Source organism: Leptodactylus fuscus, chromosome 5, assembly GCF_031893055.1.
Source record: "Leptodactylus fuscus isolate aLepFus1 chromosome 5, aLepFus1.hap2, whole genome shotgun sequence".
NCBI classification, from domain to species: Eukaryota; Metazoa; Chordata; class Amphibia; order Anura; family Leptodactylidae; genus Leptodactylus; species Leptodactylus fuscus.
Window position 1 is genome coordinate 38,267,487 of NC_134269.1, and position 15,917 is coordinate 38,283,403.

The 15,917-nt window shown below is 40.3% G+C and overlaps 1 protein-coding gene across 1 annotated transcript in view; it reads left to right on the forward strand.

The window, feature by feature from the left end:
• Positions 1 to 216: 216 nt before the first annotated feature.
• NPC1L1 (NPC1 like intracellular cholesterol transporter 1) overlaps positions 217 to 15,917 on the forward strand; it is a 33,555-nt gene continuing 17,854 nt past the window's right edge. Inside the window, exons 1-14 of the mRNA XM_075276145.1 lie at positions 217 to 280; positions 1,475 to 2,809; positions 5,927 to 6,141; positions 6,524 to 6,624; positions 7,256 to 7,428; positions 7,789 to 7,917; positions 8,174 to 8,356; positions 9,084 to 9,198; positions 9,288 to 9,415; positions 9,520 to 9,657; positions 9,984 to 10,073; positions 10,810 to 11,000; positions 11,902 to 12,020; positions 12,863 to 12,989. Of these exons, the coding sequence (XP_075132246.1) occupies positions 227 to 280; positions 1,475 to 2,809; positions 5,927 to 6,141; positions 6,524 to 6,624; positions 7,256 to 7,428; positions 7,789 to 7,917; positions 8,174 to 8,356; positions 9,084 to 9,198; positions 9,288 to 9,415; positions 9,520 to 9,657; positions 9,984 to 10,073; positions 10,810 to 11,000; positions 11,902 to 12,020; positions 12,863 to 12,989 (3,098 nt within the window). The 5' untranslated portion in view covers positions 217 to 226. The remainder of the gene's footprint in view (positions 281 to 1,474; positions 2,810 to 5,926; positions 6,142 to 6,523; positions 6,625 to 7,255; positions 7,429 to 7,788; positions 7,918 to 8,173; positions 8,357 to 9,083; positions 9,199 to 9,287; positions 9,416 to 9,519; positions 9,658 to 9,983; positions 10,074 to 10,809; positions 11,001 to 11,901; positions 12,021 to 12,862; positions 12,990 to 15,917) is intronic.

The following is a 15,917-nucleotide window of genomic DNA, read 5'->3' on the forward strand; positions in this document are numbered from 1 at the left end:
TACACAGAGACGTTCCCCCACCCCCTCCCCTCCTAGTTAATAAGAAGCAGGATTTATCACATCTGTCGCTCCCAATTGGCTCCTGTGTAGAATCCTGAGCTAGAAAAAGTCAGATCAATATCATATTGTAAGCGTCTCTTGTACACTTGAACATCCCAGCTCCTGGCACGGGTAGCATTCGGTTTTCCAGACTCCTACCCCCTGGGCTACTTTAAAGGGGAGAAAGATGCTGCCCAGGATTCTCACGGTAGTAATACTGGGGGCCTTGTTCCCTTTTCAGGTTGGTATCCATTTCAAAGGAAAAGCAGTTTTTGTGGACAGGACTTCAGAATGTTCTTAAATAAGGGAAGATTCAGCGGTATATCTGCAGTATACAGTGGCCATGGTATGACAACTTGGTGCACTTGCTTTCTGCCAGTCGTGCTTTAGAATACCAATGGATTAATATTGTACGATGGGATTTGGAAAGTAACTACTCAGAGTCCATCTATCCCTCCTTGGTGTCAGTAGAGCCGATATCGAAGGCTACAGTTCTCCATAGTTTATTGTTGTTCATAATTTACATACTGGGTAATTGTAACTCTTATAAATCTATGGAACCTTCAAGATCGTATTTTTGGAAATTTTGTATATATCCAATGATCCTTCAAGATGTATTATACAGTAGTTATGGGTATTTAGTATTTGTTAGTATTGCTGTATTTTAGACAGGGCTTTTCATATTTCTGAAGGATCTGACGGACCTTTTCACATTCTTGAAGGACCTGTCATGAGGCAATTTGGTCAAATTTTCCCTTGCATATCTAAGAAACCCGCTAGACTTAGCTTTAGTGGAGACAATGTTGCACCATTGTATGTTATAATAGCTTGAAACATTAACTGAAGGAATCAATATCTAACTTCTGAGACGTCTTGAGTAAAGATGAACATTTTCCCAGTACTTAAGACTAATATCACAATACCATCTAAAACCACCACACTACCATCCTCTAACCTGACTTGCCATCTTATAATCTTGTAGGTAATCTGCCTTTGTTGGCAATGTCCATCCTCTAACCTCACTTGTTGTCTCCTTCCATCCTATTATCTTGTAGACTATATGCCTATATTGTGCGCAATGTCCTGATCCTATACTCTAGTGGTCGGTGCTATGGATATAAAGGTGCTCTAAAATAAGTGACAATAACACCATTTTGCGATGTACATGTTATACGTTTGGCCGGCTGTGGCTCCCATTTTCAATACATGACTTCATCATTTAGGTTCCTTCTATTTATATTTCGTGTATTCACTTTTATCTTTGGCAAACAGTTTTTTTCAGTGTTTTTGTCCTGTTTTGATCTCTAGCTATATACAAAGTTCACTTTTTTGAGCTTCGGTCTGCTGTGTGCTGGTTGAGCTTTGTTGCTGTATCGTAATGAGTATTGCCAATTTGCCATATTTCATGCCCACTCTGTCCTCTTTTTATCGGCAGGTTATAGGATTGACCACCATAAAGCAAGAGGGATATTGTTCTTTTTACGATGAGTGCGGTTCTAATCCTGAGGTGCTCAAACCCCTTATTAGAACTAACATTCCTTGTGAATCCAACACAAGAGCCAGGAGGATGATCGGGGCACAACTGAATCTTCTAAAGGAACTTTGCCCGATGTTATACAAAGGAGACAATAATACATACGGCTGCTGTTCTTTCTCTCAGCTACAAAGTCTTCAGAAAAGCTTTTCGCTATCTAAGGCCATTTTGAGTCGATGTCCATCATGTGCTGAAAACTTTGCCAACATTCATTGCCAGAACACCTGCAGCCCAGATCAGAGCACTTTCATTAATGTTGTCCGCACAAAGCCTTATGATGACAATGGGGTATTAAAAACAGGGGTACTGGAGTATCAGTGCTTTTATCGACGCCACTTTGCTGACACATCCTTTGACTCCTGCAGAAATGTTCGCTTGCCCTCCACCGGTGGGTTTGCTATTTCTACAATGTGTGGAAAATATGGAGCAGAACTTTGCACTAGTCAACGCTGGCTTGACTTCCAAGGAGACATCAGCAATGGGTTGGCACCACTTGTCATTGATTTTAGGCTTATCGACAATGGCACTGAAGTTGGTGGAAATGTTGTGCCACATGACAGCACAGTGTGGAGTTGTAGTGTTGGACCAGGTGGCGATCCAGAGACTGCCTGCAGTTGCCAGGACTGTAAAGAAGCATGCCCAAAAATCCCTCCACCAGATAAATTGCCAGACCCTTTTAAGATAGGGCATGTAGATGGGTACTTTATAATAAGCATTGTAGTTTTTGTTATTTTATTGTTTTTCTTCATAGTATTTTTGGGTATAAGATGTGCAACAGATAAATGTAAGAAAGGCAAGAAGAAAAACAAAGAGCCACCACGCGTCCAACGTTCCGAATTGAGCTGCTCAGAAAACGTGAGCTATATAACTAATCGTTCATTGGAGAAAGCATTTCAATGGTGGGGTACTCGTGTAGCTACGTACCCTAAAACGGTCATTTGCATCTCCCTAGGTGTAGTTATTATTCTCTCTGCGGGCATGGCGTTAATTAAATTGACTACAGATCCCGTGGAACTGTGGTCAGCACCAAGCAGTAGAGCTAGGCAGGAAAAGGACTTTCACGATGCCAATTTTGGCCCATTCTTCAGAACTAACCAGCTCATCATCACAGTTGAGAATCGTCCTTCATATATTTACGATTCCGTCTTCTTCGGAACGCTGAATTTTAGTGGAATTCTCTCCCCGGATATCCTACTGGAAGTTTTGGACCTTCAGACTAAGCTGGCAAGCATTGAAGTAAGTCTACTACTACAGTCAGTACCCCTTCGCAATAAATATCTTCCCATCTCTTGAATTCGAATATAGTCTAAGATGTAGTTACTTTATTTGTGCACTTGTGAATGTTGTATGATCTTAGATGAAACATCAGGTATAGGAGTTGTTTCTTCTGGACAGCTAGAACTTTCTGAATAAGGATGTTCGTAAACAATAAGTTAATATTGGCCAAAATTTCAGATTTTGGTGGGATGGTCTATTATCGAATGGATATGTGGATGTCCCACCATGCCCGATCATTTTGTTCTTACGGGAAATAAGCTGCCATCATGAGTATCTAGCGATGGCTTACTCCTTTCCCATTCATAAAACTTGAACATATAGTCAAGTGTCCATGTATATGAAAGAATGGGAAGGAATAGTTGTTGGTCACAGCTGTATGGGAACTGTATAGTTACTTACCCTAAAATAGTCACCTATTTTCATCCCTAATGCAATGATAACACGTTATTACCGTATATACTCGAGTATACGGTAATATGCTGAAAAAGCTCCCCTTGGCTTATACTCGAGTCAGCAAAAAAAAAAAAAATTTTTATTTTTTTTTTTTTTTTTTTAATAGGAGAGGGGGTCTATGACCAGCCACAATATTAATGTATAGAATCTCCCATAAAAGAGTGCAAAAGAAAAAAAAAGATTTACAAAAAATAAAAGTTCTAAATCATTCCTTTCCCTAGAATACATATAAAAGTAGAAAATGACTGTGAAACACATACACATTAGGTATCCCTGTGTCTGAGAGTGCACGGTCTACTGAATATAGGGGATCTGCAGTGCTCCTATTAACCCCTTCCCGACGGAACAGGAGCACTGCAGATCCCCTATATTCAGCCAGGCTGAATTCCAAGTGGGAAAAAAAAAAACCAGTCCTCAAGCTCAGGGAAGGGGCAGACAGACAACCAAAACACCCCCTCCCCTTCCCCAGCAACTACTGCACCCAAAAACTCCAACCATTTTAATTTTTGAAATTTTCCAGTAGCTGCTGCATTTGCCCCCTAGGCTTATACTCGAGTCAATAAGTTATCCCAGTTTTTTGAGGTAAAATTAGGGGGGTCGGCTTATATTCGGGTCGGCTTATACTCGAGTATATACGGTACTTACCTAACCTTAGTAGATAGTCTTTATTGGTGGTCATACTCATCCTGATTCTATTGTAGGATCTAATGATCTAGTAAGAATTGAGCCATCCAGCAGGAATAGTTGGGACGGACTATCAATAAATAATCTAGGAGTTGGCACCTCCTGGTGGTGGTTCATGTCATTGTGCCATCCGGGTAATAGGACAGCGTGCCTGTTGATTCTTTTACTCATTTCTTGCAGAACAAAAGTGGCTTATATTGTATAGACAATTGTATCATTTTATTTCCTAATGTGTAGGCCACTTTGGAGACTTGTGTACGTTTCCATTACCCATACTAAAGGAGTTTATTTTGGACCCCTTGATTCATGGGCGACATAGTAGCTACCTTGATGGTACGCCCTTGGAAAGCACCAGGGTTTCAGTGGTGAACAAACAATACACCATGAGTTAGGTCTAAGCATTAGTAAGTAAAGTGATTCATACAATTTCCAAATCATTCAATGTTAGTGAATAAGACTGGTAGTCTATGTGTTTTCCTCGGGTTGTCTAGTCATAGTGTCATTCACTGATTTATAAAAGTATAGAAGCGGTCAGTACATTGTTGTGCAAATTTTTGTCACAGAAGCCAAGAGACATGGACTAGCTAACAGATGCATCATAGACTAGACCAAGGAGTAGAAATTGAGGGACAGTCACCCCTAACCACACTTACCTCTTGGCGACATGGACTTTCCTAGATGATATACCCAAGTTGCTTTCCAAGAATAGTATCACTATCACTATGACGTGAACACAGGCTAGAGTGTATCTTAGTACCAGGACAAAAGAAACAGGCTTATGCTGGGTTCACACCTGTGTCTGGGGTCTCCGTACTATGGTTTCCGTCTTCTGCATGGCAGAAGACGGAAACCATAGATCGGGTCCGGCCGTGCGCGGCGGTGAGCGTTTTAGGCTCTCCGCCGCGAAACCGGATTTTTTTATCCGGACACAGAGTACTGCATGTCCGACTCTGTGTCCGGATTATAAAACCCGGTTTCGCGGCGGAGAGCGCAAAACGCTCACTACCGCGCACGGCCGGACAGCTTTCTCACCCATTCAAATGAATGGGTGAGAAAGTCTCCTGCAGGCTTCCGTCTCCTGCATCTGTTTTATGCAGGAAACGGAAACCTGCAATAAGGACCGACGACGCAGATGTGAACGAGCCCTTAGTCTCATGAAGAGTGGGATTAGGGTTTGCGGAATTCTTAAAGAAATGGTATCCAGGCTCAGGCACAATATCAGAAGTGAAGCCAAATAAGATAAATGGAAATAGAAACATGTGAAAGAACCTATTGAAAGGAGACCCAACCACAAATACTTAAGTCGGTTCTACATCTTCATTAACGTTTGACACCTATTCCTTCTAACCTGTCAGTACATATGTATGGCCCATTTAACCAAGTGTGTATGTGTTGTCCATTTAACCAAGTGTGTATATGGTGGGAAAACTACTTTTATGGTCAAAATTTTTGATACCCAATAAAAGCATTAAAACAATGGATCCTTGAATACAAGTAGACTGGAGGTGCCATAGTATATGTAACGTATTGTATGATCTGTAGTGCTATGATGTTAACATGCTAAGATGTTAAGGGTGATGAAATCTTATAGATGTTGCGAAAGTTTTTTTCCCATTTAGGATGAAGCATATATAGCTTTTGTTAAGGAGATCCTTTGCTTGTAGCCCCCCCCACACACACACACACACTTATTAGAGCTCAGTAGCTTACACTCTAGTGGACTCCTAACAGTCATAGCTATTGATGGATATTGGATGGTTGCCCATTCATATGAAATGTGTTGCCAGGTATAGCTTCCCTTGACGTTATCAACTGTTCGTCGTCTAACAACCATGATGTAGCCGATAACTAAGACTTGTGTTGTGCACTGATATTTTTTGCTTGCATGCACAAAGAACATGGGATCCATGTCTACTTACTCCTTTCTTTTCCTTCCAGGTGTGGTCAGAGAAATATCAGAAAAATATTACCATTAAGGATGTTTGCTATGCACCCCTCAACCCCAAAAATCCCTCAGCAAAAGACTGTGCTGTGAACAGCTTGATGCAATACTTCCAGAACAACAAAACCAGGTTCAATATGGAGGTGACGCAGACGGTGACCGGACAAACAGGCCGCGTGGGATGGAGGGATCACTTCTTGTATTGTGTTAAGTAAGTCTGGGGCGGCAATCCCAAGCGTAGATATCAGAATAAGGTTCATATCATAACTGATAGTAAATTTGGCAAGCTTGGATCCATTCAAGTGCGGAATTATGATGGATTACCATGTTCCAAGGCACGAAATTACAGAATGTAATCTACCATCTTCACATCAAGCCATTGGATTGGGTGGACAGTTGTCGATTTCATTTTTCCCTTTCCCGCTCTTCCCCACCATTCTTATTAATAATACATGTTTTTATTCCCCTGTCCCTTTCACGAATGTGCAGCCAATTCTCTCAGGAGAACACGGACCTGAAGGGACCTTTTGGGTCCTAGTGGTAAGACTAAAATCTACTATGTTAATGAAACAAAAATATTCTTTTTGTTGCAGTTCGCCATTGTCGTTTAAGGACATTACAGACCTGGAACTGAGCTGCATGGCAGAATATGGTGCTCCAGTCTTCCCCTTCCTTGCAGTGGGAGGTTATGATGGTAATAGACTCTCATTGTGTATATTGTAATTTTGGATTTATGTATGTTCATTGGTTTAGGCAAAAATATAGTCAATTACAATTTCGCACCAGATTACTTATTCCATTATCATCCCTGTGTTAGGAATATTAAAGCTGGAATTATTCTATTGAAAACAATGTAACTGGGTTGCTGTATCTCGACAACTCCTCTCTCCATGAGCTATTAAACCTTTTCGACATCAGAGAAGGAGAACCAGCTCAGGAAACTCATCTATGAGCCAGAATGGGAAAACTCTAGCCCAATACATCCTTGTGTTTCATGGTCAGCCAATCAATTCATGGCCAGCAGCAAAGTTTTCCAATCTAGGAAACACTTGATGGTTTAAGGTTTTGGGGATCTGCTTTTTGTTGGGCTGACTTCACTTGGAAAAGGGATTATCGAAATGGCACAACAATGGAAAGACAACCAATATGACTATTCATATGGGTTCCTTAGGCCAACTCAATGAGAAACCTAAATATTTGGAGCTACAAGAAAATGGATACTTTGTCTTCCAGGGGTCTGGGAACACCAGGTGACAACCCTTGGATATCCTCACTTTTCAGTACCCTTAATTCCTTTATAACAATTTCTTATCCTTTGTTCTCAGACAACCAGTTCTCGGAATCAGAAGCTTTGATTTTGACCATCTCTCTCAACAATTTCCCTCGTAATGACCCCAGGTTTGACTACGTTTTACTTTGGGAGAAGAAATTCCTGGAAATTATTAAAGAATATGAGAAAAATCCAGAAAGTAACTTAACCTTTGGATATATGGCAGAAGTAAGTATCTTGGTTCACGAGGGTATTCTCCTTTATATTTTCAACCCAAGGGTATGTTCTCTTCTGAGTTGGAGATTCTGTAGGAGTCCATTAGAAACTGTGAATGGAAAAGTCCAGCGCAGTTTCTAAAGTGATGGATATTATAAGGTATATCCTATGGGCACCATTATAGTTATCCATTGGTGGATCCATCAATTTCAAGATTTCTATTTTTCCTTTTCTACAATGTAGCAGAAAATTGGAAATCCAGCGCAGATGTGAACTTACCCTTATTTTATATTTATTAGACTGTTATCTTTTGTTCTATAATAGATATTTCCCTATTAGCATTTGATATCATGATAATGTTTCTGTCAACAGAGATCTCTGGAAGACGAAATCAGTCGAACCACTACAGAAGACATTCCCATCTTTGCCATCAGTTACCTGGTGATCTTTGTGTACATTGCCCTTGCCCTAGGAGAATACAGCAGCTGTCGGAGAGTGCTGGTGAGACACGCCATGTTCTTTATGCCGCTCATAAACTTTAGATATTTGCTGTTAGGTGTTTTTAAATTGAATAAAATCCATTGACAGGTTCATGTTTTGGTGCATTTGGTAGATTCTCTTGTGGACTATGCCTTCCCCTGTAGGGATTGTAGGGTTATAGGATGGACTTGATGGACTGATGTCTTTATCCAACCTCATCTACTATGTAACTATGACACTTGCTTACTCTATTATAATGACTGTTATTTTTCTTTAGGTGGACTCTAAAGTGACGCTTGGTCTGGGTGGTATTCTGGTCGTCCTAGGGGCTGTTTTGGCATCTATGGGTTTCTTCTGTTACATTGGGTTACCATCCTCGCTCATCATTGTGGAAGTTGTACCTTTCTTGGTTCTAGCAGTGGGAGCAGATAACATCTTCATCTTTGTCCTGGAACTTCAGGTAGAATAATTTTTTTGAAAACCTTATCATTATTGCACACTCTTGGCGTAAAATATGTTCTTGGTATCTGTTAATACTCACTGCTCCACTGATTCCAGCACAGTTGGAATTTTCTCTCTAGCTCAGCAACAAGTGCAGGTAGTTTTGTTATCTGATTTTCTTTTTTGGGCCCTATAATGTCATATGGGTGGAGTCAGACAGAGGGGTTCGGAGCTCCAGTCAGAGGCAGCCAGTATCAGAGTTCAGAATCACACCCCTGCCTTACACCGCCCTCCTGACAGTACAGAGACACTAAATAGACTATCAGGCAACACAATTAACAGCATTGATTGCTCAGGAATGGTGGGGGCTAGAGAAAAAAAATCCAACCAACGATTAGCTTCTCACTGATTCCACCAGCTGGACTTATTGCAAGGTTATCTTTAAGGAGACTGCCTTTCCAGGCCACCTTTTAGTATTCAGTGTTTTACAGATCACACATTATCTGCTGAGACTTCTTGGGAAAGAACCTGCAAATAGGTTGACTTAAATATTTTCCCTATAGAAAGAACCTGTACCATAATATATTACACCAGGACACTATGGAAAAGGCCTGTGTGTAAATATATTTTGCCAGAACTTTAGTTTAGTGTATATACTGTATAGTGTCACCATGACATATTTTGCCAATTCTGGGTACCATATTAAAGTTTTATCTTCAACATACAAAATTTTGCTCTTGTTTCAGAGAGATGAACGGCGGGAGGGTGAAACCAGGGAACAGCATATTGGAAGAGTCCTTGGCGGTGTGGCTCCCAGCATGCTACTTTGCAGCCTGTCAGAGTCTCTTTGCTTTTTCCTAGGTAATGCAGAACCTTTACACGTGTTGATGCTTTCTCCATGCTTCCCTGTATAAAAATGGTCATAACTTAAATGATCTTACTTGGAACAGGTGCCCTTACACAAATGCCCGCTGTTCGGACTTTCGCCCTGAATGCTGCCCTCTCCATCCTGTTTGACTTTATCCTGCAGATCTCCATGTTTGTGGCCCTTGTGTCTCTGGATGCTAAGCGTCAGGAGGTAATATAAGGAACCCAATAGAAGAATATATCATATGAGGGTAGGGCTTTTGTATGTCGCATTATATTGTACTGATCATTATATCTAATATACTTTTTCACTAGGAAAATAGATTTGATTTTTGTTGCTGTGTTAAGAGTAAGAGTGAGAAACCTAAGAAGAAATCTAAGGGGCTGCTGGTCTCCTTCATGAAGAAAGTCTATTGTCCCATTCTTCTGAATCCATTTAGCCGAGTGGTAGTGGTGAGTAACACTGGTCCTGTGTACTGTACACCACACAAAACTAACGTTCCATATCACAACCTTATGTACATCTTCTATATGTCGTACGTTGCGATCTCTTGTACACATTGAGTGGATCTGCCAGTCACATTACTTCTTTCCAGTGGCCTCTATGGGAGCTAGAATCTGGTTGCACTTCCTGTGGACAACTTTCCCACTGCCCCTTGCACATTTTTTGATAAAACTCAACTGTAAAATTTAGAAATTTTTGGGATCCTAGCTTTTCTTCCACTTGCAATAACACCATCGGTACCTGTGATACCTCTACTGTCCTTCTCTCTTCACAGATGGTTTTGTTCATATTCCTCTTCTGCTGCGGGATATACTTCATGATGTATTCTAGAGTGGGCCTAAATCAGGAGCTGTCTGTACCTCTGGTAAGTGGGCTATTGGGTAATGGGGTGGCACAAATTCTAATTCAAATGGGCTTTCCTATACAAAAACAAACAAACAAACCAACAAAAAACACCAATTTATATACCCTATAAGGGAAAATTCAGGGTTCTTTTTGATATAGCGGAGCCACCAATTCAATGTCATAGCGACTAGTCAGAGGATAGGAATTTAACCCTCACTATCAGTGGTGTTTTTTTTTTTGCTTGTTTTTTTTTTAATAGATTTTTATTCAATGGTGGATAGTCTACTAAACTACTGTTCACATTATCAGGGATGCATTTATGACTTACAAAGGCTTTATTACATTGGTCAAAGTCCAGTCTACATTTCAGCATTCCCTCTGTAGTGTAAGTAGAAAGTACAAAGTGTAGTCCATTATACAAGGATTACGGATATAAAGACTGACCTATAGAATATCAGTGATGGGGGAGGTGACAAGTTCTATGGCCATGAGCTGTCAATCACTGAGTAGGACCGCCCATTGGACTCTTATGACCAGAATTATCGAGGTTTATAGGGGTTAAACGATTGTGAGCATGGCCAAGTGACCACTGGACATGATGCCACTTCCTGAGAAGGAGAAAGCAGGCATGTTTTCTAATTCTGGACACTCCCTTTAAATAAATAGATTACAATATATTATTGAAATATTTCTGCTTGTAAATCGCCATATTTGCCTTAATACATCTAATTTCTCAATGGTTTATCTCTCCACAGGATTCCTATGTTATTAAGTATTTCAACTATCTGAACAAGTACTTTGAGGTCGGAGTCCCGACGTACTTTGTAACCACGGCTGGATATAACTTTTCCTCATTAGCTGGAATAAATGGTATCTGTTCTAGCGCTGGGTGTGATAATAACTCATTGACACAGAAGATACAGTACGCCACAGATTATCCTAATAGGTAAATGCTATGCGGAGAAGTGTGACCTTAAGGCCTTTACTGTTGTACAATATGTATATATAGCATTGTTCCCTGGGGTAGCTATATAGGGGGTGCAGCCCCTGGACCTGAGGGGGCGTCTAGTATTCTGCTACCCAGTGCTATAAACAGAGAGAGAAAGCTGTGGGCCTCTGTTAGGATTCTGCACTTGGGCCTAGGACCATTACGTAACTTTGTAAAGGCCCAGCTTTACTTATTTTGTAGTGAAGCTGAGATACAGCCTGTATTATACCCCAATTGTCACAAATCTTTAGGGTTCAAAGTGGTCAAAGATGTCAAAGCATAGTATACCCTTCTGGTTCAGTGTCCACACAGACCTTGCTCTGGTATTTGCACATAGATTAGATTTGCACATTAGATATCACATAGTATAATACTCCTTTAATGGCACCAACATGGTATCATACAGAGATGGCCCACACACAGTATAATACCCCTTTATTGTAACAACTACATTATAATGACTCCCTTATCATGCGCCCACAATACAATGTCCCCCTCATAGTGGTCCACACACAGTATAATATCTCCTCATTATGTACCCCACTGCACACTGTCCCCTTAATGTGGCCCCCACAATATAATGGCCCCTTCACTGTGGCCCTCTCTCCATTCAGACACTCATCCTATGGGTACACCATGAATGTCCGCAGTCAGAATACATCTAGAATGACTTTCCAATGAAAACCATTTCTACTATGCTTGAGATATAGGAAAACTATTTGTTGAGGATAACCACAGATGTGTTGTGTACTGTACTACAGAGTATGTTGGAGCTATATAAGCTCTTTTACAGAAAGGCGGTTGCTGTTCTGGTACCTGGTTCTCCTCTCATTTTTTTTTGTCTGCTGTTTTTTTCCAGATCTTACTTGGCGGTCCCAGCGTCATCCTGGGTCGATGATTTTGTGGACTGGCTTAACCCCTCATCAGATTGCTGCAAACTATTTCTACTAAATGACACATTCTGCTCCTCCACCAGCAGTAAGTATTACCTGGGGGCGAGCAGGGGCGACTAGTCTGCCCCAAACACAATGATAGCCAAAACTAACAGATCAGTACTATGGGATGAGAAGAATAATGCAAATACTGCTAAACTGTATAGATGGGACATGGATGACAGTTGTCATGAGAAAGTGTACAGGTGGGCCCAAGCTGCGCTTATGCTCCGGGGGCCATGAGCCTTTAGTTACGCCCCTGCTATTCAGCAGTAAACCATGTGGACACAGCCTTAAAGAGGACCTTTCACCTCCTACAGCAACTCCAACTCTTTGCATCCTTCCACTGATTCTGGTACGGTTGGAATTGTTTCTCTAGTCCTCACCCTTACTCAACAATCATTTCTATTATACTTTCTACTGTCAAGTGGGCGGTCCTAGGCTGGAGCACAATGACAGGGACCACCCAGCTGACAGTATAGAGTACGATTATGCTAAAAATAACAGTGACCACTTGGGAGTCATGAGGGCTACAGAAAAAAATCCTATTGTGGATGTCTTCATAGGGCACCAGGCACCCAGTATGTACAAAAAGAGTGTCCTTTTGGCATATGCTGGGCCGGTATGTGTGGCCTGCTCCACTGTAATGTACGTATGGGTACAGTTGGAATCAATTGCAATACTTTGACACAAGGACAAAAAGATATGTGAACAGAGCCATAGGTATCAGTCACATCATGGCCCTTTTTTCAACATTCCAGCTACCACATAAGAAGAAACTAGTATCACAAATGGCCCATGGTGGATGGTGCGATGTAGCATTGTCTGCCCCCCGCTGACTTTGTGGGTTTGGACTGTATAAACTGATGGTGATATTTTTAATAACAGCCGCACCTGGATGTTTAAGGAAATGTATGAAAACGTCAAATGGACCTCTGAGACCGACAGTGGAAGAATTTAACCGTTTCTTGCCTGATTTCCTGGGAGATTATCCAAATCTGAAGTGTCCAAAAGGGTGAGTTAGGTTGGGCACACATCTGGTCAGCATTCCAGTGCTTTTACCATTGCGGCACTGGTCAGTAAGGATTACACACTGCAAGACATTCATTTATTTCACGTTGCTTATACATACTCCGCAGTCCAGGTTACAGACCACTTGCTATGACTAGCCCAAATTTTGCAGAAGTTTCCTTGTCTGAAATTGGGGCTTGGCTTACAAAACTCCAGCCCATAGTAGTTGGGTGCACTGGCTTGGGGGCAGTTCTTAAGCATCTCTATATTGCCAACGTACATGGTACATATGTGTTAGATTCTGTCCCTAATGGCCATATTTCCCTACACTGGTGGCAGTTTCATAGTAAGACAGTCAACAGGTTGCTGCAACCCGTTGGAGGAAGCCCAGAGACTGGACATGGTAGTAATACTTGAACTTAGACTTGCCACTGTGGGTATGAAACTCTACCAATATTCTCCAACTATCCTCCAAGGTTGGTACAGTGCTGAGGGGGCCTGCAGTGAACCTGATGGAGGTGGTAGTCATTCTTCCAGGGGCATGTCCAAGTTGGCACCATGCCTGAGCCTGATGGGAGTTGTTGCATCATGATAGTCATGCAGGAATAAGACTCAGGAGACTTGGGGTATGCAGCAAAACAGGGTAACTTGTAACATTACTCGAGGTAGTTACCCAAAAAATACTACTACACACTAAATTAATACTAAAATATTAAATTTTATTAAATACTTATTAAAAGCATAAACAAAATAACAATACAATAATCACAATGAGATATTGGGGGATACAATACTCCATTAGTACTGGAGACCAGTTATAGTGTGAGGTGGTAGGGTAACACAATGTGCAGGCATAAGATGAGATCAGTACATGGGGTTAATATAATTAAACAATTCAGAGCCACACCTAATGGAGACATACATTCTCCCAGGAAGTAAGCATTACATATCCAGAGTAAGAAACACCCATCATACTAAAAGTAAATAAAGAATGCCATAGACTGCCACCCACACCTACCTAATCACACAAAACGCCCGACGCGCGTTTCGCCCGCCTAACCGCAGGCTTCGTCAGGGGACAAATGCTGATACAAAACCTAGGTCTTAAATACTGTTGCAGTAATTGTTTAACTCACCGCAGGTTGAAAAAAATGATGACGCACACTGATATACAACGCCAATACAGATAATCAAAAGATGGCCGACTTTATCTCAATTGCGCATGCGCGAGATGACAAAATATCGCGCATTTACGCATACATGTTATTTACTGTGCGCGTGCGCAAAATGAAACAGAGAGCAGCAGGACTACGAACTGAATCGCAGAGCCGACTCCATCTAAAACGCGCATGCGCGAAATGTCAAAATCTCGCACATCTATATATATCATTAACTATGCGCATGCGCAATATGGATTCGAAAGCGTGATACCATGAATATAGATGCAAAACGAAAGGCTACTAAACCTATATATATGTATACAAAAGCTCATGGCACTATATCACCAACTAAACAAACAAGCACATGCACATCATTCTTAAAGGGCCAGTTATACTATATCTATTAAGCCTTATACAATGTGTGACATGGTAAGTAATTGTAAACCTGCAAATATATTAAAAACACAACACATACATATCTGTACACTTTAGATGTTCTACATTTCAAAGGGAAGTTTGTAAAGCTCACTAAGACGAACCAAATAAGTGATATATCCTAATGATAATATAATATCATATTAATTATATATATATATAAAATTACATATATATAAAAAAAAAATAAAATAAAAATAAAAATAAAAAAAAAAAAAAAAAAAAAAAAAAAAAGTGAATAGTGACCGAGTGCGCAGTGCTCAAATTAAACAAAAAATTTTTTTTTATTAATATATAAAACGAAAATAAGTCAATATTCATACACAATTAAAAAAAAATTTTATATATAGAAAATGTGCAATAATAAATGCATGCAATTAAGGGTTCGTTCTTAAAAGATTCTAGTTGAATAAAGTTGATTGAGGGTCTTCCCATATCATTTGTAAATATGATGGAAAAATAAAAAGGGTAAAAGTCAGATGGAAAAAGTAGATACATCTAAAATTAAGAAAAAAAGAAAAAAGAAAAGATTAACACCATATATATCAACAAAAAATAACACATAAATACACCATATAGGAGACAAAGGACAAATAAAATAAAATAACTATATAAAAAAAATTAATAATTAAAATCCATTTCCTATCAAATTAAAAATTAAACATAGTATATTATAAACCATATCTAATACAGGGTCCAATCGTGAGAAAGCATTGTAAATAATAATATATAAAGAAAATCGCATAAAGACGAGTAAAACAACTACAGAAACGGAGCAAAACTAATGGTCTCATTCAGACCATTTGGTTGTACTGTATTTAGTCTGTATATCCATCTACTCTCCATTTGGCCAAGACGTCTCTTCCAATCACCCATTCTAGGTCCTGTACTAACCTGGTCAATGGCACGAACTCTAAAAGATGAAGGATCAGAGCCGTGATGAAGGAAAAAATGTTTAGGGATTGTTTTGAGTGTTGAAGCATCCGTTGTATCTTTTGCATTCTTAATTCCAAGGACATGCTCTCGCACACGTCTACGAAATTCTCGAGTGGTAAGGCCTACATAGATAAGATTGCATGAGCATGTTGCGAAATATATAACACCGGTTGATTGACAGGATAAATGTTGACGGATCTCGTACGTACGTAGTTTTTTAGAATCCCAAAAAATGGAAGTAGTGTCAATATTGGTACAAGCCACACAGTGTCCACAGGGTTTGCAGCCTGGTTTTGGACCTTGACCCACTATAAATTTCTGTGTTCTACTTTCAGCAAAATGACTCTGAACCAAGGTGTCTTTTAAATTCCTTGCTCTTCTATAACAAATAGAAGGAACAG